The sequence below is a fragment of the Hypomesus transpacificus genome, chromosome 23 (assembly GCF_021917145.1).
Source record: "Hypomesus transpacificus isolate Combined female chromosome 23, fHypTra1, whole genome shotgun sequence".
NCBI classification, from domain to species: domain Eukaryota; kingdom Metazoa; phylum Chordata; class Actinopteri; order Osmeriformes; family Osmeridae; genus Hypomesus; species Hypomesus transpacificus.
Window position 1 is genome coordinate 1,746,255 of NC_061082.1, and position 24,742 is coordinate 1,770,996.

The 24,742-nt window shown below is 45.5% G+C and overlaps 2 protein-coding genes across 4 annotated transcripts in view; one reads left to right on the top strand and one right to left on the bottom strand.

Annotated features, from left to right (window-relative positions):
* The window catches only part of col5a2a (collagen, type V, alpha 2a), a 33,273-nt gene extending 19,545 nt beyond the window's left edge, over window positions 1-13,728 (top strand). Inside the window, exons 11-54 of the mRNA XM_047047478.1 lie at window positions 81-134; window positions 324-377; window positions 579-632; window positions 857-910; window positions 1,082-1,126; window positions 1,476-1,529; window positions 1,779-1,823; window positions 1,970-2,023; window positions 2,298-2,396; window positions 2,662-2,706; window positions 2,841-2,939; window positions 3,722-3,775; window positions 3,964-4,071; window positions 4,347-4,400; window positions 4,602-4,700; window positions 4,829-4,882; window positions 5,002-5,100; window positions 5,270-5,323; window positions 5,467-5,520; window positions 5,658-5,711; window positions 5,815-5,868; window positions 6,036-6,080; window positions 6,172-6,270; window positions 6,423-6,530; window positions 6,774-6,827; window positions 7,201-7,254; window positions 7,390-7,443; window positions 7,531-7,584; window positions 8,009-8,116; window positions 8,260-8,313; window positions 8,426-8,479; window positions 8,650-8,811; window positions 9,169-9,276; window positions 9,514-9,621; window positions 9,882-9,935; window positions 10,036-10,143; window positions 10,283-10,336; window positions 10,578-10,685; window positions 10,775-10,828; window positions 11,017-11,124; window positions 11,479-11,785; window positions 12,152-12,333; window positions 12,567-12,809; window positions 12,888-13,728. Of these exons, the coding sequence (XP_046903434.1) occupies window positions 81-134; window positions 324-377; window positions 579-632; window positions 857-910; window positions 1,082-1,126; window positions 1,476-1,529; window positions 1,779-1,823; window positions 1,970-2,023; window positions 2,298-2,396; window positions 2,662-2,706; window positions 2,841-2,939; window positions 3,722-3,775; window positions 3,964-4,071; window positions 4,347-4,400; window positions 4,602-4,700; window positions 4,829-4,882; window positions 5,002-5,100; window positions 5,270-5,323; window positions 5,467-5,520; window positions 5,658-5,711; window positions 5,815-5,868; window positions 6,036-6,080; window positions 6,172-6,270; window positions 6,423-6,530; window positions 6,774-6,827; window positions 7,201-7,254; window positions 7,390-7,443; window positions 7,531-7,584; window positions 8,009-8,116; window positions 8,260-8,313; window positions 8,426-8,479; window positions 8,650-8,811; window positions 9,169-9,276; window positions 9,514-9,621; window positions 9,882-9,935; window positions 10,036-10,143; window positions 10,283-10,336; window positions 10,578-10,685; window positions 10,775-10,828; window positions 11,017-11,124; window positions 11,479-11,785; window positions 12,152-12,333; window positions 12,567-12,809; window positions 12,888-13,034 (3,768 nt within the window). The 3' untranslated portion in view covers window positions 13,035-13,728. The remainder of the gene's footprint in view (window positions 1-80; window positions 135-323; window positions 378-578; window positions 633-856; window positions 911-1,081; window positions 1,127-1,475; window positions 1,530-1,778; window positions 1,824-1,969; window positions 2,024-2,297; window positions 2,397-2,661; window positions 2,707-2,840; window positions 2,940-3,721; window positions 3,776-3,963; window positions 4,072-4,346; window positions 4,401-4,601; window positions 4,701-4,828; window positions 4,883-5,001; window positions 5,101-5,269; window positions 5,324-5,466; window positions 5,521-5,657; window positions 5,712-5,814; window positions 5,869-6,035; window positions 6,081-6,171; window positions 6,271-6,422; window positions 6,531-6,773; window positions 6,828-7,200; window positions 7,255-7,389; window positions 7,444-7,530; window positions 7,585-8,008; window positions 8,117-8,259; window positions 8,314-8,425; window positions 8,480-8,649; window positions 8,812-9,168; window positions 9,277-9,513; window positions 9,622-9,881; window positions 9,936-10,035; window positions 10,144-10,282; window positions 10,337-10,577; window positions 10,686-10,774; window positions 10,829-11,016; window positions 11,125-11,478; window positions 11,786-12,151; window positions 12,334-12,566; window positions 12,810-12,887) is intronic.
* A 225-nt stretch (window positions 13,729-13,953) lies between these two features.
* LOC124485721 (PTB domain-containing engulfment adapter protein 1) overlaps window positions 13,954-24,742 on the bottom strand; it is a 49,972-nt gene continuing 39,183 nt past the window's right edge. Inside the window, exons 4-13 of one of the 3 annotated variants that reach the window (XM_047047481.1) lie at window positions 24,421-24,482; window positions 22,147-22,218; window positions 20,718-20,816; window positions 20,393-20,530; window positions 19,748-19,864; window positions 18,441-18,527; window positions 17,871-18,101; window positions 17,435-17,573; window positions 17,009-17,103; window positions 13,954-15,766 (exon numbers count right to left, since the gene is read on the bottom strand). In XM_047047481.1, coding sequence (XP_046903437.1) covers window positions 15,695-15,766; window positions 17,009-17,103; window positions 17,435-17,573; window positions 17,871-18,101; window positions 18,441-18,527; window positions 19,748-19,864; window positions 20,393-20,530; window positions 20,718-20,816; window positions 22,147-22,218; window positions 24,421-24,482 — 1,112 coding nt within the window. In that variant the 3' untranslated portion in view covers window positions 13,954-15,694. Of the gene's footprint in view, window positions 15,767-16,962; window positions 17,104-17,434; window positions 17,574-17,870; window positions 18,102-18,440; window positions 18,528-19,747; window positions 19,865-20,392; window positions 20,531-20,717; window positions 20,817-22,146; window positions 22,219-24,420; window positions 24,483-24,742 lie in introns of all 3 variants that reach the window. The other 2 variants (XM_047047479.1, XM_047047480.1) reach the window with 2 other exon arrangements.

The following is a 24,742-nucleotide window of genomic DNA, read 5'->3' on the forward strand; positions in this document are numbered from 1 at the left end:
ACGGTGACATGCTGAAAGCTGTTCAGGTGACTGTGGTGTGCGTGTTCTGATTTGACTCGTCATCATGTCGTGTGCTGCAGGGTTCGGCTGGGCCGCGAGGAATTGAGGGCCCTCCAGGGAAACCAGGAGAAGATGTGAGTCGCGTGTGTTTTCAACATAAACTAAACAATCTGACGAACGTGTGCGATGTATGAGTGCAGCTCTCAGGGAGGCAAGAAGCGACCGTCTTGACGATCCTACCTGGAGGATAGTTGGAGCTGGTAGGCCTTGGAGGATGTGTTCATGGGTCCATGTCTCATCGTGCTCCCTGTGCTTCTATCTAGGGAGAATCAGGAAAACCAGGAAATGCAGGAGAGATGGGATTTCCAGGGTCAGCGGTAAGGAGAAACACGTGAACATCTGTGAACAGATTCTGTTGAATGATGTAACATGATCACATCCGAGGCATGGTATTATGAACCGATCAACTGCTTCTCGTTTACAGGACACAATTGTGTTTTACCGTGTAAAATGGTATGATTGCACAGATTCTGTGTACAGCTTCTGTAATCTGATCAACTCTTTGTGGTGGATTTCAGGGCGCTCGAGGGTTCCCAGGCACTCCTGGGCCTCCTGGGTTGAAAGGTCACAGGGTAGGTAACCCTCCAGACAGCTGGACAACACCAGGCAACAGTGTGTCTGAAGGTCATGTCTACATCTGTCTGTCCTGAACCCTAACATGTGGCAACTGAATGAAGTGTTCTTCAGACTACACAAATGTCATCAGAATTGGCAATTTTTCAGATGAACGTAACATTTCATGCAGCCTCTTATGATAGTATGGATCATTGCCTGAGGACTGTGTCTTCTTCTTCAGGGTCATTTAGGCCCCATTGGTCTGAAAGGTGAAACTGGAGTGGTTGGATCAAAGGTAAAAACACACAGAAATCAACAACAGAAATAACTACATCTTAGCCTCCATATTTGTATATATGTACAGTATGTAAACAAGAATACCTGAATTTTTTATGACAGAATGTATATAAATTGGAGCAGCTTATACAAAAGACTGAGGTTGTGTGTGTGTGTGTGTGCTCCTCAGGGCGCTACAGGCCCCACAGGTCCTATGGGAGCACCAGGCCCTATGGTGAGAGACAAGTCACGCTTGTAACATGTACAGATACAATGGAAGATTTACATGGTTGACTTTACAATTACATGCATGACTGACTGCATTAAAGGCCTTAATTGTAGTTTTACAACAATATAAGCGACAGTATCTTATCAGAAAGCTGTCAGAAGATCTGGATTTCCACTTTTCCACTGTTTGTTAACAAATATGAATATAAAGGATTTAGACTTCCATTACCTTCTTTTTATCAATTCTGGACATCAACTTTCAATTCCCCTAAAAAAAATCCTCGACACTTGACTTGTTCCTGTGCATGTGTTGGTGTGCTGGTGTTGTGGTAGTGCTGATGTGTTCTCCACCACAGGGCCCCACCGGGATGTCTGGGGAGAGGGGCCGCTCTGGGCCCAGTGGAGCCCCGGTAAGCACCAGGAACCATCCAGCTGCTTTAGGCTGGAAAATACTGTACTAACACCTCACTTCAGCAGTAAATAAGCAAATAGTATTACGTTTTGGGGGGCTTTGTAATGTTCGATGATGATGGTACTGTTTCATATCCAATTATTTAGAGGTTGAATAATAATCATAATCATGACTGAATTATAATGTGCAACGCTCTTTTTCAACAACAAAAAACCTAAACCTGAGTACTGACCTGTCTGTGTTACAGGGCATGCGAGGTTCATCTGGTAACATTGGCAAACCAGGTCCAATGGTGAGACAACCACCGCTGCTTTCACGACAGCTAGGATCCTATGCACTCCATGCAGAATACTAAATCCAGGAAATGATGCCGTTAGTCATGTTTACAACATCCAATCACTGACGGCGGACCTCATTGCTCTTGTCCAACACATGCAGGGTCCTCTGGGCATCAACGGGCCTCCAGGTTATCCAGGAAGTCCAGGAATGAAGGCAAGTCGAGCCAGTGCCTTCAGACATGACCTGATTACTGTCCCTGTTATACAGCCCTCCAGACATCACCTGATTACTGTCCCTGTTATACAGCCCTCCAGACATGACCTGATTACTGTCCCTGTTATACAGCCCTCCAGACATGACCTGATTACTGTCCCTGTTATACAGCCCTCCAGCTATGAAGTGGAGTGGCACCATGCAAACATCCTAGTCAGAACAGGGACCAGAGGATTTAGATACTGAGACTGAGTGTGTTCTGTCCCGTCCCCAGGGTCAGGCAGGCCCCACTGGGGTCAGGGGTCCGGAGGGGCCCCAGGGACAGAGAGGGGAGACAGGGCACCTGGGCAAATCTGGACCAGTTGGGATCAGAGTGAGTGTTAATGTCTTGATACCAAACTAACACACACGCACAGTATTCACTTAACACCAAACTCACTTGTCCACACACACACACACACAGTGTGTACCTACATACTCTATCTCTACTCTACTCGATCTACATAGTGCATCGTGTCTGATACTCTTCATTTATCGGTGTGTTGATGCCATACTCACACACAGAGCATGCAGGTATGCATTCACAAACGTCTTCAATGTAATGACTTGTGTCTAATATTGTGCCATTTACATTGCAGGGACCCACAGGGACAGATGGAGGTACAGGCAGCAAAGGGCCAGTGGTACGTGAAAGATTAATCCACCTGTAATGAAGTATTTTACTACCAAAAGATGCTAGGATGGAAACAGCCTCAATGTTGTCTTTACAACACTGGTGAATACAAACCATGACCTGGACGCTGAATGTTGTCTGCAGGGGAACGTTGGCCCCCAGGGATTGGGCGGCCATCTTGGCCCGGCAGGTCCTCCAGGACCCCAGGGCAGCACCGGACAGCCGGGTATCAAAGGACAACTGGTAACGTAGCTCTCTCTTCCTGTAAGACACCTGGTAGAATTAACACCCACGTAACTGTTGCACACAAGAATCAGGACGGAAGGGTTTTCTGAACAAATAAAATACTACACTAAGTCGCTCTGGATAAGAGCGTCTGCTAAATGACTAAATGTACTACAACACTATCAAGTTGCTTGCCACCAACTAGCCGATCAGTTATCTTCACTACTAATAATCAGCTGATGTCAGTACCACTTTCTATCACACATGGGGGCTATACTACGACGCTTGCTAACTGGTTAACTAAATGAACGAATCTTCCCACATTCTAACAATGTATTTGATCTTTCAGTAAACTTCGTAATGGTGTACATATATAAACGTGTTCCACACGTGCTTATGTAAATTTCATCCCCATGAAATACAAATGATGTGTCTACCACACTCCTCTCCTCGCTCAGTTATCGCGGCGTTACTTCTCAGTTTGAGAAACACATGGTGTTTCGTGATTGCAAGAGAAATTGTTGAAATGTATGAGTCTCACGGCGAATGCGTGAGACTTCAGAGCCCTTTAACTTCCTATGTTTAAATGGTGAGGCCCAAGCACACACACACACTGAATTAAGTCTAGTTTAGATGGCAATATCATAGATCCGCAGTACAAGCTTAGATGACAGTCAAAGCAAACTACAGTATCTGCTTAAATCTTTATCTGCATGTTAGGTTGTATTCATGCCAAAGGACAGTGTTTCTGTTTGGCAGGGTCGTTTTCGTTTATCTGTTTCTTCCTGTGTCTTATCCAGGGAGACGTGGGAATCCCAGGGTTCAAAGGAGACTTTGGACCCAAAGGCGAACCAGTAAGCACACATGACGAGAAAATGCCTATGGTCCTTTCTGTGTTTGAATCTGAATGTTGGAGTATATTGTTCTAGCTACATATATTAACCACATTGCAATTCAGAAGGCATGTCTGTCTGACCCTGTGGTGGGTTAGGGTTATGTGTGGTTCTCTAACCCTGTGTGGTGGTGATTGTGGTTCTCCTAGGGGCCTCCTGGTTCGCAGGGTGTGATCGGGCCCCAGGGCGAGGAGGGGAAGCGAGGTCTTCGCGGAGACTCTGGCTCCATCGGGCCCTTGGGTCCAGTTGGAGAGCGGGTGAGTCACAGAGCTGTGTGGATCCTGGTCCAGCTCAGCTGGAGTCAGTAAATGTTGTCTTTGAAATCCATCCAACATGTAATAAATAGTTATAGGGATTAGGATGTTCAGATCAATTGTTTTGATTGATTATTGAGTTTGAGTGATTGAGCTAAATGGGATATGATGACCTATGCATGTGACATCCCTATGTAAAGCGTATTTCAAACAGTATGATGTGTGTTATTTCCCTAACAACTTGCTATGCAGTTTCTTAAGTGTGTTGTGTGTTACAGGGTGCTCCTGGGAATAGAGGATTCCCTGGAGCTGATGGATTGCCTGGTCCCAAGGTACATTTGACATTTTATTCATTAATACAACATTTACAAAAGCTTTTATCCAAAGCAGTACATAAATAGTGTATGTAGAAAGTATCTAAAAATAATTCAAGGATCAGAATTGCTCAGTTCTGACAGTATTTTCAGAGTCATTGAGGGTTCTCTCAAAGCCAGATTGTACCGTTGTCTAACAAGCTGCATGTTTGCTTGAAGGGTGCTGTAGGAGATCGAGGAACATCTGGCCTACCTGGTCCCAAAGGTTCTGGAGGAGACCCCGGCCGAACCGGAGAACCGGGTCTTCCTGGAGCAAGGGTAACAGAGACAATTTGCTTTCAGACTTTCGTTAGCTCCAAAACATTCACTTCCAGAACCACATGACTTCGGTCAACATGCCAGCTCAGACGAGTTCCCTCAGTGACTTCCTGTTTCTTTCATACCAGGGCCTAACCGGAACTCCCGGAGTTCAGGGGGCTGAGGGGAAGCCAGGACCTCTGGTAGGTCGGGTTATAAAACATCATGATTGTCCATGTCCTTTCCATCGAAAAGCCCATGAAGGTGAGATCACGGTGGGAAGTTCAGTGGTGAGCCAGGCGTGTGTGTGTGTCCTGGACAGGGGGCTCCTGGGGAGGATGGTCGGCCGGGCCCAGCAGGGTCCATCGGGGGCCGGGGGCCAGCAGGGACCATGGGAGTGCCGGGGCCAAAGGGCTTCAACGTGAGACCACTTTGTTATAAAACTCTCCGTCTTTGCTGTTTACAATTTTTGCACAGCAACCCAATACAATTTTATCAGGCTATGAATAATCCGCTGTACAGTGTTGTGCGTTTCTGGAAGTAATTTATCGAATGCCGCACCTCTATTTTGTGTTTTTGAAACCCTGCAGGGAGACCCTGGCAAGGCAGGAGAGCAAGGGTCAGCAGGAGTAGCAGGTCAGAGGGTGAGTGATCTTCACAAGGAGGACTGAACGCCAGGTTCTCTCCTGGGGCACTGGGTGGGGGAACAACCTTGTAAACAAGGACACTGCATGACAGGCTTGTGGTTTTGGCTGTACTGATGAGTAATGATGCCTTCATTTCCCAGGGTCCTCCTGGGAAAGACGGGGAAGTTGGCCCTGCGGGCCCGGCTGGCCCTGCAGTAAGTCCCTCCCACTTCCTTTAAGATGTTACTGCAACGTAGTTCATTACTATGATACATTACAACTGATTGAAAATGAATATTGTATTTTTTTAACACATACAAACAAAAAAAACACTTTTTTCTCCTATTCAAAGGGTGTTGCTGGGGAGAGAGGAGAACAGGGACCTCCTGGAGTGAACGGTTTCCAGGTGTGGATGACAGAGAGCCATTGTTTCCAAAAATGAGAGGACAAATAAGAAACATTCAAACTTAATCTTGAGGAATTCTGACTTGTGCTGTTTGTGTTTTCAGGGTTTACCTGGACAACCAGGGCCTCCAGGAGAGCCAGGGAAACCAGGTGACCTGGTGAGTTTGGAGGACATGATGTGTGTGTCTACAGTTAAGGCTTTCCTTGACGCCATGTAAAGTAACAGCAAATGATATTGGAACAGAGCTGTAATAGTCTGCATTATGTGTCTGCAGTGAATTCTGCTTTTTAGTACTGATATGAAACTCTTCCTGTTTCCTCTCAGGGGATTCCAGGAGAGGGTGGTGCCGTCGGTCAAATTGGACCACGAGTAAGTTGGTCTGATAGACAAAGATTTAGATATGTGGTTTACACAGTTATGTGTTCAGTGTGTGACTGACGACATGTTGCGTTGAGCGCAGGGCGAGCGTGGTATTCCAGGGGAGAGGGGGGAACTGGGGCCCACCGGCCTGCAAGGCCCAAAGGGGATCCCAGGAGCACCTGGTCCTGATGGGCCAAAGGTACGATCAATCACCTTGTCAGGTGTGGAAGGTCTGCCAGACCTCATCCTGTACATGTCTTTTATAGTTGTATATTTTTCTTAATCTTTTGGATTTTTAAGTTAAAAAAATTATGTTTAATTTCAATTTGTTTGTTTGTTTTCCATCTGAAGGGCAGCCCAGGTCCTTCTGGAGCAGTGGGAGACCTGGGGCCCCCTGGGCTGCAAGGCATGCCTGGGGAGAGGGGCATCTCTGGGCCTCCAGGGCCCAAGGGGGACAGGGTAGGTGTTAGGGTTCCCCTCCTCATTCAGCACTTCCTCAAATAGTGGCTTCCTCAAAACTTGCCTTAGTGACAAGCACATTATTACGACATGAAAGAACTTCATCTTTGTGTATGTATTGTCATTATACTGTCATCATTTTGGTCTATACTAGGCCTAACACCATTTTGAACAGGAGATTATGTTGTAGGAGGTTGCTTTGTCTTGTTGAACTACTGTTAACTAACATTTCTAAACCCCCAGGGGGCGATTGGTGAGAAAGGATCTGAAGGAACACCTGGAAATGATGGTGCAAGGGTGCGTGGAATTCATATACTGAATATATCAAATAAAATTAATACACAAGCTCTGTGACAGACATGTACAGCAGTAAATCACAAATGAGCAGAATACTCTTCACCGTGTGATACCATCAACAAATAAGGGCATGAGCATTGTTTTTTTACAAAAATGTTTTTCCAAAACAATACAGAAGGAACTATTTTTAAGCTATTCAGTCTTTGGAAACCATTTATTTGTACTTCATATGGAACATGTTGTACACAAGTGAGGCTCTGCATTGTGGGACTGTAGAGCATGTCCTATCAGATAAAGGCATTGCCTGCTGTATTCATGGCACCAGGCCACAGTGATAAAATAATTTCCTAATCCAGGCTTTTTCCTGCAACAGGGTCTTCCAGGGCCCCTAGGCCCTCCAGGACCCAGTGGACCCAGCGGAGAAAAGGTTAAGAAATACAGTTTTGGAGAGTACCAAGTTACAGAAGCTAGGTGTCATCTATCATACAGGGCGTGACATGAAAAGTAGGTGTAAGTCATTGCTTGCTGTGACACAACGTTGTCGATGTTTTTTCGCCTGCAGGGAGAACCTGGACCTAAAGGTCCATCTGGGCCTGCTGGATCTAGAGGAGTTCCTGTAGGTCCTCTCAGGTTTTTCATTTCAACTCAACATTCTATGTATTACTTTGGTCAAGTTTACACAGAGAATTTGATGTTTCTTTAGGGAGGGAGAGGAGACCCTGGACCCATTGGAGCGGTCGGATTTTCTGGAGCACCTGTAAGTTCTGTCGTGAGCCATGAGTTTTTTAATGGCATATTTGTCCCACTGTAGTGCTAGCCTTAATGCTAGGTGTATATGCAGTGCTAGCCTTCATGCTAGGTGTATATGCAGTGCTAGCCTTCATGCTAGGTGTATATGTAGTACTAGCCTTAATGCTAGGTGTATATGCAGTGCTAGCCTTCATGCTAGGTGTATATGCAGTGCTAGCCTTCATGCTAGGTGTATATGTAGTGCTAGCCTTAATGCTAGGTGTATATGTAGTGCTAGCCTTCATGCTAGGTGTATATGCAGTGCTAGCCGTCATGCTAGGTGTACATGCAGTGCTAGCCGTCATGCTAGGTGTACATGCAGTGCTAGCCGTCATGCTAGGTGTACATGCAGTGCTAGCCGTCATGCTAGGTGTATGTGTTGCCCCATGCAGGGTCCTGACGGGCAGCCTGGAGTGAAGGGCCCCCCGGGAGAGCCCGGTCAGAAAGGAGACGCTGGCTCTCCTGGACCACAGGGCTTGGCTGGCTCTCAGGGGCCTCTCGTGAGTCACAGATATCATTAAACATCTGCACAAAACATATTGACCATCTGCGTATCACTACAACAAGACATCCATTGGGGGGAGGGAGAACTGATTGAATAAACTAAATAGTTACTTTGTAATAAATGTTGTGTGTTCCACAGGGACCTGTTGGTGTGGCAGGGCTGAAGGGTGGCAGAGGGACTCAGGGAGCATCAGTAAGTCTTTTTGTGACATGAAAATATTTTATCTGACTAGCAAGTCAATGCACTTACTAGTTGGATGAGTCCAGGCTCTAACTTGTGTATCTTGTCACTCCTCTCTTGCTAGGGCCCTACCGGTTTCCCTGGATCTGCAGGCAGAGTCGGCCCCCCAGGCTCCACGGTAAACACGCCCCCTCTATCGAGACAATCAGAAGAACCACTAAGCAGAGTCCACAGGATCTCATAGTTCACATCTAAAACAGCCCAGGAGCCTAGATATGCCTGGGGTTTGACTGTGAGGACCCCACATACAGAGTTGGGGTCAGAGGTTAACCTGTGCGTCTCTGCCAGGGTCCTGTGGGGGAGCCGGGACCACTTGGTCTCCCAGGGAAGGAGGGCCCGGCTGGTCTCCGTGGAGACAATGGTCCCCCGGGCAGACAGGGAGAGAGAGGCCCTCCAGGTCCTACTGGTAGCCTGGGAGACAAAGGAGATTCAGGGGAGGATGGACCCACGGTAAGATAACCAGCCTGGAAAAAGATGTCCTCAAGCATCTCAATACTTCAGTTTGATCAGAACAAGTGGTCAAGAAGGACATTTGTATTCCAGTTATAAAATGTGTAAGGAACATAAATTGCATATTATCTACTTAATGGTTTTATGGATGCTGATCCAAAATGACAGAACAGTTCAAACACAAAATTACGCTGAAATAAAAGCCTTTGTAGACCCGAGTCTACAAAGTCCTAACCCTAATCTTGAAAGGAGAACTGAACCACATACAACATCAAATTGTCAAGAGAAACCCTGAGAACTGGCATCACCTGGGTGAATGTTCCAGTGCTCTCTGGTGAGATGCTGTTTGTTCCACAGGGCCCGGACGGACCCCCAGGTCCAGCAGGAACGACAGGACAGAGAGGCATCGTGGGCCTCCCTGGGCAGAGGGGAGAGCGAGGCATGCTTGGACTTCCAGGACCAGCGGTATGGAGACATGAAGCCAGCACATTCTTTATAGGATAAATAAAGTTAAATGTACGGTGAACAGCTGTACATAAATATCAAATGTGTACAGTAGCAGTCCTGCCTCTAACCCAATATAGTTTGCTGTTAATTGCATTTAAGATTTAATATTCTTGTTCATAACTCAGATATAATTACACGTCAATATGAAACATTCATATGACGCGTCTGTAACTCACTGAGTTGGCGTCCTCCCAGGGTCCTCCAGGGAAGCAGGGGTCATCTGGTCCCCAGGGAGACAAGGGCCCCCCTGGTCCGCTGGGCTCTCCAGGAGCCAACGGCCCCCGAGGAGACCCCGGTCCTAACGTACGTCCTCTCACACCTGAGCCTTTAGTTCAGATCACCAAGACATGCTCTGAATGCCATGTCTCAAGAGAGGATCAATACACTACACGTTAAGGACTGACACGCATATCAACTGTTTGTAGTATGTTACATTTGAACTAGCACTTGCTCTGATTTGAAGACGGTGCCCACTTTTGGAACAATATTACAGCTCACAAAATATTCAACTTAAATGCAGAATATATCAGTTGAGGAGATCAGTAAACGTTGTGTTCCATCAGGGCCCAGCTGGATCAGACGGACCACCGGGCAAGGATGGAGTCATAGGCATCAGGGTAAGAGCACTATATCATCTTCCATAAGTAAACACTATCTCTTAACCTTGACCACTGATCCCAGTAAACACTGTGGGCTGATGGATTGTGCGTGCCACAGGGAGAGCGAGGGGACTCTGGGCCTGAGGGTCTGGTGGGCACATCAGGAGCCCCAGGCTCCCCGGGACCAGTCGGTGCTCAAGGAGGCTCAGGGAAGAGAGGAGATGCTGTACGTATATCAAATATCTCATGATCAAATGCTGCATTTTCACTGTTTATCCATGCATGTTTGTTTTTCGTAATGGTGTCCTGTAGTGAGTTGTTCTGTAGCAGAAGTTCCAGTCTGACTTTTCCTCCTGTGTGTTCAGGGTTCTAGAGGACCGCTGGGTCCACCAGGGTCCGCGGGCAAGAGAGGTCTAACGGTAACGACATGAGCACCACACATCACTAACCTCACCACAACGGCCAATAGGAAGTCACCACACACTGCAACAGTCTCAAACCACAATCGTGACTCTATCCCCACTTCTGACAACGCTGCGGCCATAACTGCAGACCTGCTGGGTCTAAGCCTCTGCTGGCTCGTTCGACAAACACATACCCATCATGGCTTCCTTACTCTGTCTGACGGCCCCTGAAGTGATGTTTGCTGTTTACTTGCAGGGACCACAAGGCCCCAGAGGGGATAAAGGAGATCTAGGAGACCACGGAGAGAGAGGGCAGAAGGGTCACCGGGGGTTCACAGGCCTCCAGGGTCTTCCAGGGCCTCCAGTAAGTCTGATACACCAAGACTGTCCCACTGTTCAGATAGCACACGCTACTCCCAGCTGTCCTCATGCTAACACCTCCATCTCTCTCAGGGCACGACGGGGGAACAGGGAGCCTCCGGGATCATCGGACCGAGTGGCCAGAGAGTACGTCTGCTGCAGAATTTTTTTTTGTTGCATCAATTTCATGCTTTAACCTTCCAATAGTAAAATAAGGAGCAGATATACTGTATGTTGTTCAATGGAAAAACGGTTACAACAAAATCACATTTTTGTACTAATATTCGTGGCTCAATCTGACAAGCTGTCTCTGACACGGTGTTGTGCTGATCTAGGGCCCCCCAGGACCAGTGGGCCCCCCAGGCAAGGAAGGGTACATTGGCCAGCCAGGCCCCATGGGGCCTCCAGGCACACGAGGGATCAGTGGAGACATCGGGCCAGAGGTACGAGCTAACCACCAATACTGTCACTTACCTGAACCATGACCATATCACTTACATCACATACAAATCCACCCTGGGAAGTGTTGCACAGTGGTTCCCAGGTATTAAAAATAGTTTTAATACCTGACACCCTCCAGATGTTAAATTAGTCGTTTGTACTCACAAGATGAACCAATATAAAACACTTTGAAATGTGCTGTGAGAGATAAAAACTGAGATTATCATCTGACAGACATCAACACTCTATACAAATATCAAAGTTCCAGGTTTACAAATAAAGTCAACTGTTTCATTACCCATAAACTAGTTCTGTTACAGTAACAAAACGAATGTTTCTGCTTGCCGTGCTTCCAGGGTCCCCCTGGAGAGTCAGGCCCCCCTGGCCTCCCTGGTTCCCCCGGGCCCCCCACCGCCGCCATGGACGACATGTTCGGGGGCCCCCAGGATTACGACATGGGCCCCCCTCCCCCTCCAGAGTTCAGCGAGGACGAGGCCCTGCCCAACAGCAACTCTTCGGAGTTCCAGGCCGACCCAGGGGTCCAGGCCACGCTCAAGGCCCTGAGCAGCCAGATTGACAGCATGCGGAGCCCCGACGGCAGCAGGAAACACCCGGCCAGGACCTGTGCTGACCTGAAGCAGTGCTACCCCCTGAAGAAGAGTGGTGAGCCAGCCTGACGACCCTCTCCTCACACCCTCACTCTACTGAAGTACCTGGCCGGGTCATCTACAGCATCTGAAACATGGGATTAACATTCCTTGCCTAGCATTCCTAAATTGCTGCTGGCACTCAGGCCCTCTCCGCACACCCCTACTGTCAGGAGGCTACTATGGTGTCAGATTCGTCAGAAGTTGCAAGGGCGTAGATTTTTTCACTATTCCTTTCACTATGTGTGTGAAAAAAAAGATTTAGAAAAGTTTTAAAAAAACAGGTTTTGAAAAAATATTTTCACCTTTAAGTTTCACGTTCTTTCAAAACTGTGGGAGGTTCACGATTTTTCACGTCTAATCCTGAGCGTTGTTTTTGAAGGTGAGTACTGGGTGGACCCCAACCAGGGCAGCGCTGAGGACGCCATCAAAGTGACCTGCAACATGGAGACAGGAGAGACGTGCATCTCTGCCAACCCTGACAATGTCCCTCGCAAGGTCTGGTGGAGCGCCTCCAAGAACAAGCCTGTGTGGTTTGGAGCCGACATCAACCGCGGGACACAAGTAAGAACATTCAGATGAAGCAAACAATCTAGTTATACTGGGGGTCGGGGGGGCACGGATAAACCCGTCTTTACATTAAATGGAATTGTACGAGGGCAGAATACCAGACCTTTGCGGGAGCATATGGATTCAGGAGCAGTTTTTAATGTAACTAGTTAAGTGCCCCTCCATAGGTCTTAGGAGCAGATGAGTGCTAACATCTACTGACGGTCAAGTGAACTTTTACCTTCCAGTTCACCTATGGGAACAAAGACCAGCCTGCCAACGCCGTCTCGGTCCAGATGACCTTCATCCGCCTGCTCTCCAAAGAAGCGTCCCAGACCATCACGTACCACTGCAGGAACACGGTGGCCTACAGGGACGACAAGACCACCGACCTCAAGAAGGCCATCGTCCTCAAAGCCTCCAACGACCTGGAGCTCAGGGCCGAGGGAAACAACCGCTTCAGATACACGGTGCTGGAGGACGGCTGCTCGGTAAGGGCTGTCATCTGGTCAGGGTTGTTGTTTGGGTTGAATATTTCTTTATCTTAACAATTGTATTCGTCTTCACAGCAATCCAACAGCAAATGGGGCAAGACCGTGTTTGAGTACAGGACACAGAAAACAGCAAGACTTCCCATAGTGGATATTGCCCCTGTGGACATTGGTGGCTCAGACCAGGAGTTTGGCATCAATATCGCTCCAGTGTGCTTCGTATAAATGCAACAACAAAAGATAGAGTAAATCCCAGTGATGCATGGAAGAGGATCCTGAGACTCTTGAACTGACAGCTGATCCGATCAGCCCCCTTGTACATAAATCCCTGCGGAGTTCAGGCCCGTGGCAAGATATTTATTGTGCCTTTCCAATCATGTTCAAGACCTCCTACCTGGTTTGTTGTTACCCCCAGTGGAAGTAAGATGAATGTTTGGTGGCAACAAAGTTTGACATTTTAAAAAGAAGAAATCAACAACATTCCTTTGCTTGCATTCTTGATAGAGGAGCATGACACACTACCACTAAGCAGGCAAGCAAGACACCCCATGGTTAGGTACAATAGGACCTGATCCACTGATGTAGGCTTTAATTAGGACAATTACTGCCAAATGGTTTGAGCGTACAAATACTTAAAAAAATGTTAGTCATTAACTGCTGTTTGTAAGATTACATCATTCCACGAGAATTTTACAATAGCGTATTTTACTTCTTACATTGTTTGCTTTTCTTTGTATACAAAGTGTTTTAAATATAAAAATACAAGTTATGGTGCTAGTGTGGTCATGAATTGAAAATGTTTTTAATGGCATAATTATAATTGTTATCCTGATCAATTTGATACGACCGATTCCTGTATTCACTTATCCCAACTCTGTACTGACTCTGTTGAATCAAAAGATTAAAGTTCCACCAGCTGTGTCTGTAGTGTTCACTACCTCGCTTCCAAAACTGGGATCCGATGATCATGTGAATCCTCCACAGGTGCTGTTTTGTAAGTGCACTGCACACAGCGAGGGACCAGGGGTCTGGGGATGTCAATAAAGATATTTGTCACTGATGGACTCCTGAAGTCAGTGTCACGTCAACCACGTGTGGCAATTGTCTTTTTGATCGTTTCTGTTGGATATGATTACTTCTTTTATTTTCTAATCAGTGCCTTTAACACAGCGTGTGTTCTGTTCCTATGCATGTCAGTCCCTGCTCCCTGCCCTTCCTGTCCACCTTCCTATAAACAGCATTTAGACATCTTGTGTGCTTCATGTATCTTTGCTATGCAACACATTAAACAAACGCTTGTCTATCCCCGGACGTTTTTGTCATATTGATTAAGGAAAAGCCAGGGTCTTAATTTAGCTTAAGGCCTGTCGTGGTGATGACACATCCCCTGAATATATAATTTGCACATTAAGTCAAGTGAAGGTTCTCGTGGGTGCTTTGAAAATACATAAAGATGTCAAATAAAACAGCTCAGTTTTTGAATACTGTAACAGTGATGTCACTTCGTCTTTTCCAATTAAGATATCTAAAATAATTAAGAATTGGTATCGGTCTCATTTGTTTTACTTGCTTGAAATACTTTGATTATACTTTTACAAGAATTGTTATTTTAAAAATAGTATTGCCGTGCCGAAGCCCTTCCCAAATATAAGGTTCTAAAGTCTACAGTAAAATAAAATAACACAATACAAAATATACATGAAAAAACATTTCTCACCGTTATTATTTTCAAATATTTACCTTTAGTTTTCAGCTACTCCTAATCAGTTTCATTTGAGGCCATCTGCCATAGATCACTTTCGATGGTGCACTCACCTCACTGTCACCTGCACTCACTACACACATCAGCAGCGGTGACAAGATAAGGGACAACAAAGAATCTCTCTGACATGGCATCTAGTATGCAGTATGTTTTCTTTAATAACCAAAACAGCAAAGTCATATTTGCAAACAAAATGAAAGTAGTATAGTACTGGATATGGACAGGATTTCAAAAGTGCTTTCTGGTGCAAGGATGATGTCATGTGTGGAGGTCATATGAAAGGATGATATCATATGAAAGTAAAGATATGGTCAGACATACCGAGAGGGCTCTTCACCTGTTAAGACCTTTAGCCAGACAAGTGAAACTGTTTAATGTACAGTCAAAACAATCCATACAAATTCATTACAAATCAACTAGGGAGTCAGATGGCTGAACGGTTAGGGAATCGGGCTAGTAATATGAAGGTTGCCAGATCGATTCCCAGCCGTGCCAAATGACGTTGTGTCCTTGGGCAGGGCACTTCACCCTACTTGTCTCGGGGGGGGAATGCCCCTGTACTTCCTGTAAGTCGCTCTGGATAAGAGCGTCTGCTAAATGACTAAATGTAAATGTAATGTAAACTAAATCCACGTGTAAAAAGAAAGAGTTAAAAGAAGATATGTTAAACATCCAGCTCAGTTTGGCATACAAGTATTAATACAAGACCAACTACATGTATATGTCTTGTGAGGTTATGTTAGGGAATTATGTCGCAGATACAAATAGATGATATCGACCTCTGAATCTAAAGTGGTGCATATCTACACATTAAACTGTACCATATGAAAATTCAGCCACAAACTGTACCATGGGACATACTGTACTATTTACATCCTTCAATGCTAGTACAAGCAAAGGGTCTACAAACTAATCATTCAGTTTGAGTTCTTACAAAAATAGTGCTTTTTCTATATCAGATTTTAATATACCTCAGATTTGTTTCTAAAACCAAATTCAAATACATAAAAACCTCAAAATAGGAACATTGGCATCTTGACTGTAAAGTAGTAGACCAAATTTTGGCAACTTTTTTTTTCTTCGTAAAAACAAGCTAAAAGTGAAGTAAGAGAGTGTCTTGGCCTCAGCAGTGGCTCCCCAGGGGGTCCAGGGAGAAGACGGTCCCCTCCAGGATCAATCCCATTGTGAACCCCTCCTGAAACACAAGCACAGCAGGCTGTCAAGCACCAACCTGCACTGGGGGTGACCTGCACTGGGGGTGACCTGCACTGGGGGTGACCTGCACTGGGGGTGACCTGCACTGGGGGTGACCTGCACTAGGGGTGACCTGCACTGGAGTGACCTGCACTGGGGGTGACCTGCACTGGAGTGACCTGCACTGGAGTGACCTGCACTGTTGGTGACCTGCACTGTTGGTGACCTGCACTGGAGTGACCTGCACTGGAGTGACCTGCACTAGGGGTGACCTGCACTGGGGGTGACCTGAACTGGGGTGACCTGCACTGGGGGTGACCTGCACTGGGGGTGACCCACGATGCAAAAAAACGTTTAAATCATCTGAAATATTCCCACTGTTGAAACCTACTCCTGGAGGGTAGCAGAGAAGCGTACAGTTAAGAGATGATATTAGTCTGGATCAGAACATGTCACCAATACACAAACATGCAGGTGGACCACCTGATGGTTGAACGAAAGGGTACACAGAGCCTAAGAAGGTTCAGGCAAGCTTTGAACTTCTTAGTAATGTGACAATATTTTCCTTCTTTTTTTTTTTGCTTTCTTTGATTGGCATGAGGTAATCAGCCGCTGACATGGCGATAGAGGACACCTTCCCAATACTGCAACAACCTCCTTAGTCCCTCGTTCCCCGCTGTCCTCACTCTCCCACAGTTATATGACTGAGCGGGAGAGATGGAAGGAGGTGAGGCAAAGATGGAGTGGAGGAAGGTTCTGGATGCACTCAGACATAGCTGATCCACACAGAAACGCAACACTGCATGCAAGTCTAGTCACAATTCCTGTTATGACGACAGCCAAGAGGTTTGAAATAGAATGAAAGTACAAACCATCGCTGGCGCTGTAGGCACGGGAGAAGAGAGATTGAAGGAGATTGTTAAAACAGAACTACAGGCAGCAGGAAGAAGAGAGAAGAGTTTTGGAGATGCAACATGCTAGAACAACATTGCCTCCTTTTGGCACAACATTGAAATTAAACAGAAAAATATGTGTACAAATAGAACAATCTGTGAAGTTAGAAAAACCTTTCCATTTCCAAATGTGTGTAAATATCAAGTTTACTTTGACTACAATTCACTTTTAGTTATATCCAGAACCATAATCCAAAACAACAAGTACTAGTATTAAAACGTGGTGCAACTGTTGCTCCCTTACATGAGTCAATCATACAGGCCCTAAGATCGTTCAGACATGCAGTCACCTGCATCTCGTCCAGCTGGGACTGGATGTCTGGAGGGAAGTCTGCAGAGCCGCAGGTGAAGGGGTCGAAGGGCTCGGCTCCAAACAGGTCTTTCCCTGAGAGAGGAGCAACTTTGTGTTTACTTTGAGGTCAAAGTTAAGAGTTTTACTGTGAATTCAGTAGTACCAAGACACTGTAAGAAGTTGTGATAACGCCAAGTTAATAAAAGAACAAGGTAAAGCTGTCACTGCCAGCAAACTAATGAAAATGTAGTGGTGTTTTGCTCGGACATGTCAGGAAAGTGTTTTGAAGTGTGTCAAAGTGCCAAATCACAACCTTTCATCATGTCTTTTGCTGACACGTATGGTTCAATTGAATAAAGTGAGTTTTGCACCCTCACAAAGCTTGCCTGTATTAGTGGTTGAGGAGCGTGAACAGAGGACTCACTTAGATCCTGTGGGGATGTGCTGGGTGGAGGGGGGGGAGTTCCATTGCTGGCTGGTATGGGCACCAGGGGGGTGACAGCAGAGAAGGGCACCATGTCAAAGACGTCTGTAGACTGGGGTTTCATGGAGAGGCTCCCTCCCTGTTTAACACAAACAGCCTGGAATAAAGCTGCAGTTATTGTTGTTGCTCCCTTCATGCCCGTTTTGCAAACAGTGTAACTGTTCTTATGGTAGCATGGATGCATTATAGACCTCATCGTTCTGTTGTTAAACAAATTGGTTCTAGACATAAAGCAGTCCAGAGAGAGAGACAGACAGAAATCAGGCAGTGAGTGAGTGAGTGAGTAAGAGAGTGAGTGAGAGTAAGTGAGTAAGTAAGAGAGTGGGAGAGAGAGTGGGAGAGCGTGACAGAGACAGTGACAGAGAGGTGTGTTTACACGAGGCCGTGGGATGCTGCGACCGTCAGCAGGCTTGGCAGGAGGAACAGCAGGTTTAGCAGGAGGAGGGGTTAGGAGTCCAGCTGACATGTTGGAATCTGGTGAGCTCATGGGTGTGAGAGTCACTGAGGAGATCTCCACACAGGAGAAGGACGTCCGGTTGTGGCACCAGAACAGAGACGAGGGCCTTTGCAACATGAACGCCTCGTTAGTCGAGTTTATGTGAAGCAGCTGAGAAGAGATCAGAGGAGGAAAAGTGAAAAGGAAAAAAGGAAGGAAAGAAGAAAATAAAATGTCCAGACAGCCGGTAGTTCCAGGCGGGCCCCTGACCCTGGTACTGTTGGGTGCTATCAAGGAGGTTATTGACTAATATTACAAGTGGGTTTGTGACAACATCAAATGTTAAAAGTAAAGATGCATCTTCTGTGCAAGAGAGACCGCCTGACTGTCAATCAAACCAATCACTTGATAGCAACCACAGAACAGTGAGCTAGAGATCCTTCCACAGTAAGTAGTCCCTGAGGACAGGATGGCTCGCTGGGCTGGCGGCCAGGCAGCCTGGTGTCTCACCGGGGGAACAGGAGAGATCTTCAGCTGCTCCTCCAGGTCCTGGAGCTGTGTCTTCAGCTCAGAGTTCTCCGTTTCCAGTTCTTGAATCTGACACCACAGCAACAAACACAGGATTCTGAGTGAATATGGGAAATTGTTTTCATATTGTAAGGAAATCAGGTGTGTGCTAATTTTCCTTAGTTCATGAGCACCAAGTGTTAGTTGAAAATGGTTCTACTTCAATAAGTGCTGACACTTACAGATGTATGATAGATGTTATGATAATAATAATAATGATGATCATAATATGTATGATGAGGATCACAATATATAATAATATATACTAGTGCTGTCAAACGATTAAAATATGTAATCGCATTAATGTCATAGTTAACTCGCGATTAATCAATTAATCGCAAATTTTTATCTATTCTAAATGTCCCTTGATTTCTTTTTGTCCCATTCTTTTTTCAAATTTTAAAGCTCTTATCAACATGGAAAAGTGGTTCGGATTGCTTCGTGCAAATATTTTTTTTATTGAAAACAACATTGCAATCGCCTGGCTTTGACGAAGGGGCGGAGAATTCGCATGAATCGCATCAGCTGTGTGCTTGGCCATCAAGTGGCATTTCAGACTGGACGTGCTGCGATGATAACTCAGTTTACAACGACAAAACACACAGATCACTTTGGTCTTGTCAATGGAACCATTTGGCAACTTTTTAAAAGTAAACTTTCCATTCAGAATCTTATTGGCATCCATTTCGGCGTCTCGCGCTCGCCATCCACTCAAAACGTAACGTTAGCCTACTACCAGAGAATGTCTAATATCCGTAAAAGGGCTCTGCTACTACTCTTTAGCCGGCTCACATGCCAAACAAGTGTGTGTGGCGTGCCTGTTGTTTTATTTCCGGTCTAGCTAGATCCGGTGTGGTGTTGTAGTCTTTCTAACGTCGGTAATTGTTGCAACAGCATGTGAAAAAAACTACAAAGTTTGCTAGGCCAAAAAGAGCGTTAATCGCGCGATAAAAAAATTGACGCCGTTAATTTGGGTTTGCGTTAACGCCGTTAATAACGCGTTAAACTGACAGCACTAATATATATTCTGTATATACACACTGTCTGTATCAGTTACCGAAATGATGACGTAGCCTAGACTACAACTGCTGAGAGCTTTGTACTGCAGCCCTGAAACTTAGCAGGGAGCTCAACACCCCCCCCTGGTGGAGAAGAGGACCTGGGCCCCTGGAGGGCACCAGGCTGTGTGTCCTCCCTGCTACAGAACAGATACACACTGCAGGGACGTCACGTCTATACATGAGGCTCACCCTCTTCTGCAAGGTCCCTATCTGTTTCCGCGTCTCCACATCCTTGCCGCCAGACTCCAGGAACTTCTTGTAGGCCAGGTCGAACGCCTGGCCTATAGTAAGGGTTATCTCCTCTGCCTGAAACACACACAGTAAACACAGACACAGTAAACACACACACAGTAAACAGAGACGCAGTAAACACAGACGCAGTAAACACAGACACAGTAAACACAGACACAGTAAACACAGACGCAGTAAACACAGACACAGTAAACACACTGCTGTCTGAGAAGGACCACATATAGGTACAGTGTAGAAACAAAAATTAATGAGACAATTGCAACAAAAAAGGAAGCATCTATAAACAAACTTTATCCCAAAACCATATAAACCAGATTTCATGCAGGTAGGCTTTACAGTAAGGGAAGGTATAGCCCAATAGCATTTGACAGCGTATCAAGAGGTAGCAGGTTCAAATCCCTCCTGCAGGTTGCTTTGGATAAATGCAGCTACAGTAAATGAACCCAGTATGACATTACATTCATGAATTTAGTAAGCAGGTGAAGATGTACCTCAGTCTAATCTCTACAGATTAAGTTCTCTTACACCCATTGCCCTTATGGATATTAGTTAAAGCCCATTCTAAGCCTGCATATTCCTTACACATTTCTCACTGTCAAACACATAGCACAGGTGTTTGTTGGATTCAGAGTCTTTGCAGATGAAGGTGAATATTCTCTTGTCAGTCTTGTCGTCGGCGCAGAAGGAGATTCTATGCAGCTGACAGTTGTACTGCACATCCTAGAGAGAAGGAACACACGGTGGGACATGGGCTTAAGACACCGTGGTCAGAAGGTTCATGGTTTTAGTGGTTCTCCACTGTCCAGCTCTCCTCTTATACACCAGGTGAGGTTTTCTCATGAAGTCTAGTAGGGGGTTCATGTGGGATACGTTTGTGGACGACAGATGGTCGTGCAGGGAGACTTACTTTTGTCTTGGGGTCCAATATCTTCACTCCATATATGGAGATTTGCAGTTCCACTTTAGGAGTCTTCTGTCCCTCTGATTTCTTGATATGCCTTTGAAACTGAAAGTAGAGAAAGGAGAAGTAATAATCAATATTTCATAAAGTGAAGCACATTATCCATAAAAAATGTAGAGCCACTATATACACCTGGTTAATCTCAAACGTCCTCATTCACTCTAATATGTCTGGACACAAATGGTTGCATAAATCTTAATGGATTCGATCCATTAAAATCAATCATCTCACTGAACCATTTTTTTTGCTCATTTAAAATGTGAATATTAGGCTACCTTCACAGACCAAAACGCATGTTTTTGGACAACAACCTATAAGTTAATAACCGAGTGGAGTACAGGCCCTGAACGAATAAAGGAGGGAAAGGAGGTGAAGTCTGGTAGTGTGACTGGGAGCTCATCATGTGCACAGAGGATGTGACGCTGAACTCTGGAGGGATTTGTGAAGGTGGAAACTAGGACAGACGATTATTCCTGGACTAAGTCCTTGATTGGTGGATGATATTTAACTTAATTTCAGGATTAGGCTTACTTAAAATAAAAAACGAGGTAGAATGTAATATTCATGGGGGACTTTTCACCAAACGTGTTATTCTTTGTAAGCAAGGTCAGAGCGAACAAAAAATTATCAAGGCCCTTTTTATACGTTTTTCTGAAAATGTTGCTGTTGACATTTTCCAAAGTCAGCTGGCTGTGTGTAAAACAAGTACGCAAACATTAAGGATAAGTTGCTGGGGAAAACAAATGTGGCCAATTCTTCAAGCGGCCAAACCAGAAAAGATTTACAAATTCTAAAGCAACAAAAGGAGTTCAGGCTGTGAAAACAGGTTTCCCCTTCAAGCCCCCTCACCATCCAAGTGTTGGCAGAGGAAGACAGTGAGCAGGCCAACATGCAGACAGAAGAGCAGCTAAACACAGCAGTAGATGTGATCAGTGAAGCAGTCTGAACTCCCTCGTTTCAACACATCAAGGCTCTTCACAGCAGCCTCAGCCCACAGATGAAGCAAGCTCGTCTCGCTATCATGTGATGATGTCATCCAGCCCAGTGGGATGCGGGCCAGACTGCCATGTAATGGCTCATCACAAAGCATGTTATGTCCCTACAGTACTAGATTCCCACAACAAACCTGCATATCAACACATTGTATTTAAACAAAAGGAAAAAAAGATTCCAACATGCCAGGGGTCATAACAGTACTAAGATATTCTGAAATCAAACATTCTAAGTATCACTCAAATTAATAAGCTGATGTAATCATTTGTAATGAAAAACATTGTATAGTTTAAGTTCAAGTTTGTGTTAACAAACCAATGCAAACGAGAAGTATGTTGACTAGTGGTCTGAGCCTTCAGGAGCCTGTTCTTCATGATCCTACCTTCAGCTTTCTCACTGCATCCTTCACCACCTCAGTTCCCTTTGGTTGCTCAACTTCTGTGTTTCCAAGGAACTAGAAGAGGGCAAATGTGTCACTGATAAAGAACAAAAAGGGAACAGTGTACAAACGGACAACATGTACTGAACATAAACCAGTAAAAACAACTTCAGTTTGACTTAGTTGACTCCTTAAAAAGCAACCTTGAAATACTTGTTAGTCCAACAAATATGTGGAGCATTTCCAAATAGGGCTCCTTTTGCTATGTTACTTCTTAAATGCCATGTTAACAGCAACATGACCCCCCCCCATCCCATCCCACAAAACTAAAACAAACTCGACCTTCACATATTCAACATCCCTGAGAAGGTTTTAAAACATGGCGCACACAAAAACATCAATTTCGTCTCAACACACCCTGTGCTACCACTGCTTTACTGCTGCTATCCAACAGATGGAGCCATTAACCTTTAGGCTTGGGAAGGACTCTCCATGTGTTTAGAACAGAAGCTATGGCTACAGTCCCTCGGTGGGAATCCAGCGCCAGCCAGACCTTCCCTGTCTCTCTTCCTAAGATAATGGCTGTTGCGTATCAAGGATCAACAATGCTAAAGGTTGGTTAAATATATACCGGCAGGGTGATTTACACTGCGCTCAATTGGATGTGAAGGTTTACTCCAGCATCAACCTTGAGGACTGTTTTCATACGACATCTAGCGAAGCAACCTTTTTGCACGGCAAAATAGATTCGTAAAATGTGTGATGTTTTCGTAGCAGATTTCAGCATTAGCAGGGTGTAAAACAGCCAAGGGAGGAATAATTAAACTGATTCATCATTCACCTGAATTCAGCCATGCTAGGACCCTGAGAGCCAACAGAGGCAATTTAGCTGCCATCAGAATCAGAATGGGATTTCTTTGCCATGAAAGTTTGCACAGACAAGGAATTTGCTTTGGCAGGAAGGTGCATACAATAAACATATAGGAATCTTACATTTAAATATGTGGTCTAACTATACTAAAACTAGCAGTAAAAAGTGGAATACACTAAAATAGAATAAAAGTGGGCATAAAATAAAATATGGAGGTGGCTGTGACTACGTCAGGAAAAAAACACCAGAAACAGAACAGCCACTTTGTGTCTCCATCAATGGAACTGCAAGATGGATGAAACCCAGATTCAAATGTGTCAGCGCATCGCAGCCCGGTGTCAAACGCTGGCCGTACTCAAGGACGCGTGTGAACCAGGCCGAGACGTGACTGATGTGGTGGTGACGGCTGCGTGGCTGAGGAGGACTGGCTGGTTCCTAACCAAGGCCTCCTGCTGGACCGGGACAGAGATGCTTCCACCAGCTGCCCAGCCTGGGCTCACCCAGCCTGGCCTCATCCATCACTGGGCGTGTGTTGGCACAGGTAGCACAACGCCCGCCGTTCCACTCTGAGAGTTGAATCCATTTTCTCCCAGTGAGCATGGTCCTCAACAAAAATGTTTTCAGACAGAAAACATATTTATTTGGAGGTTTCTATGGCACCGGTAGTAAACCCCACACATAGGATATGGGGCACCGTCCTCTGTTGACTCACAGTTTCCCGTCCCTGTCCTGGATCCAAGCACCACAGCTTGATCCACCTGTCAAAAGGTTCTCCCTTTGATATTCAACCCCCGTTTGTCCCGAGTCTGAAAACTCATGACAAACTTTAATATCTAGCAGAGCCATCAAGAGTAAATCTATTCCTCCCTCCGCTGTGCGACACCAGAAGAGCAGAGCGGCAAGAGAACTGGCAGTTTGGACTTGTGCTTTCGCCTTTTTTCACTTCAGTTCCATAATACATCTCAGATGCGCTGGATGCCTGCAGACAGCTACTGTGCTCCACATAAGAGGGGAGCCTTTGGAGTAACAGAGCAGAAAACAGGCCTGACAAAGCTTCTCACTGAACCAGACGACTAAACAAATCCACTGCTTTGTTTCAGTCAAACCTATTGTGCCGTTAGACATCCACTCTTTGACAAAGAATGTTTAGTTATTTTTCTTGACTGAGGTGCGAGGTAGATACCTTTCTGAAGAACATCTCGGGTAATGAACCTTTTTCAGGAGAGTGTACAACAACAATAGGTGGATGTTCAAATACAAACAAAGAAGTGTTCATGTTCTTCTGATTGTGGTGAAGCTCCTGATGAACAGAAACTGAGTGCAGGATCTTCCTGTGTGCACCTCTGATCTGATAAACTGATGAAGTTGAGGTTGAAAGCAGAAGGAGATGCTGGGCTCACACGTACCTTGGCGTTGTAGCCGATGTAATGCTTCGCCAGAGCCTCTGGAGTGTGCATCCATGATTTATCTGAAATGAGATAGTCGCAATTATATTGACGGGAAGTGCTTTCAATAGGAAAACAATTACTACAACAAAAATGTTGAAATGCAAAAGGTTTCATCTTGTTTTGGGAATCACATTTTAACTACTGGAGGAGGCCAACAATGTAAGCAGATTTTCTCTCAATTTCATCAACAATGCAGTCTTCCAGAAACCCTTGTCACTGTCCCACAACATCATTACTGGCATGATGGAAGCAACCTCTCTTCCTGGGGACTTGTCAGTTT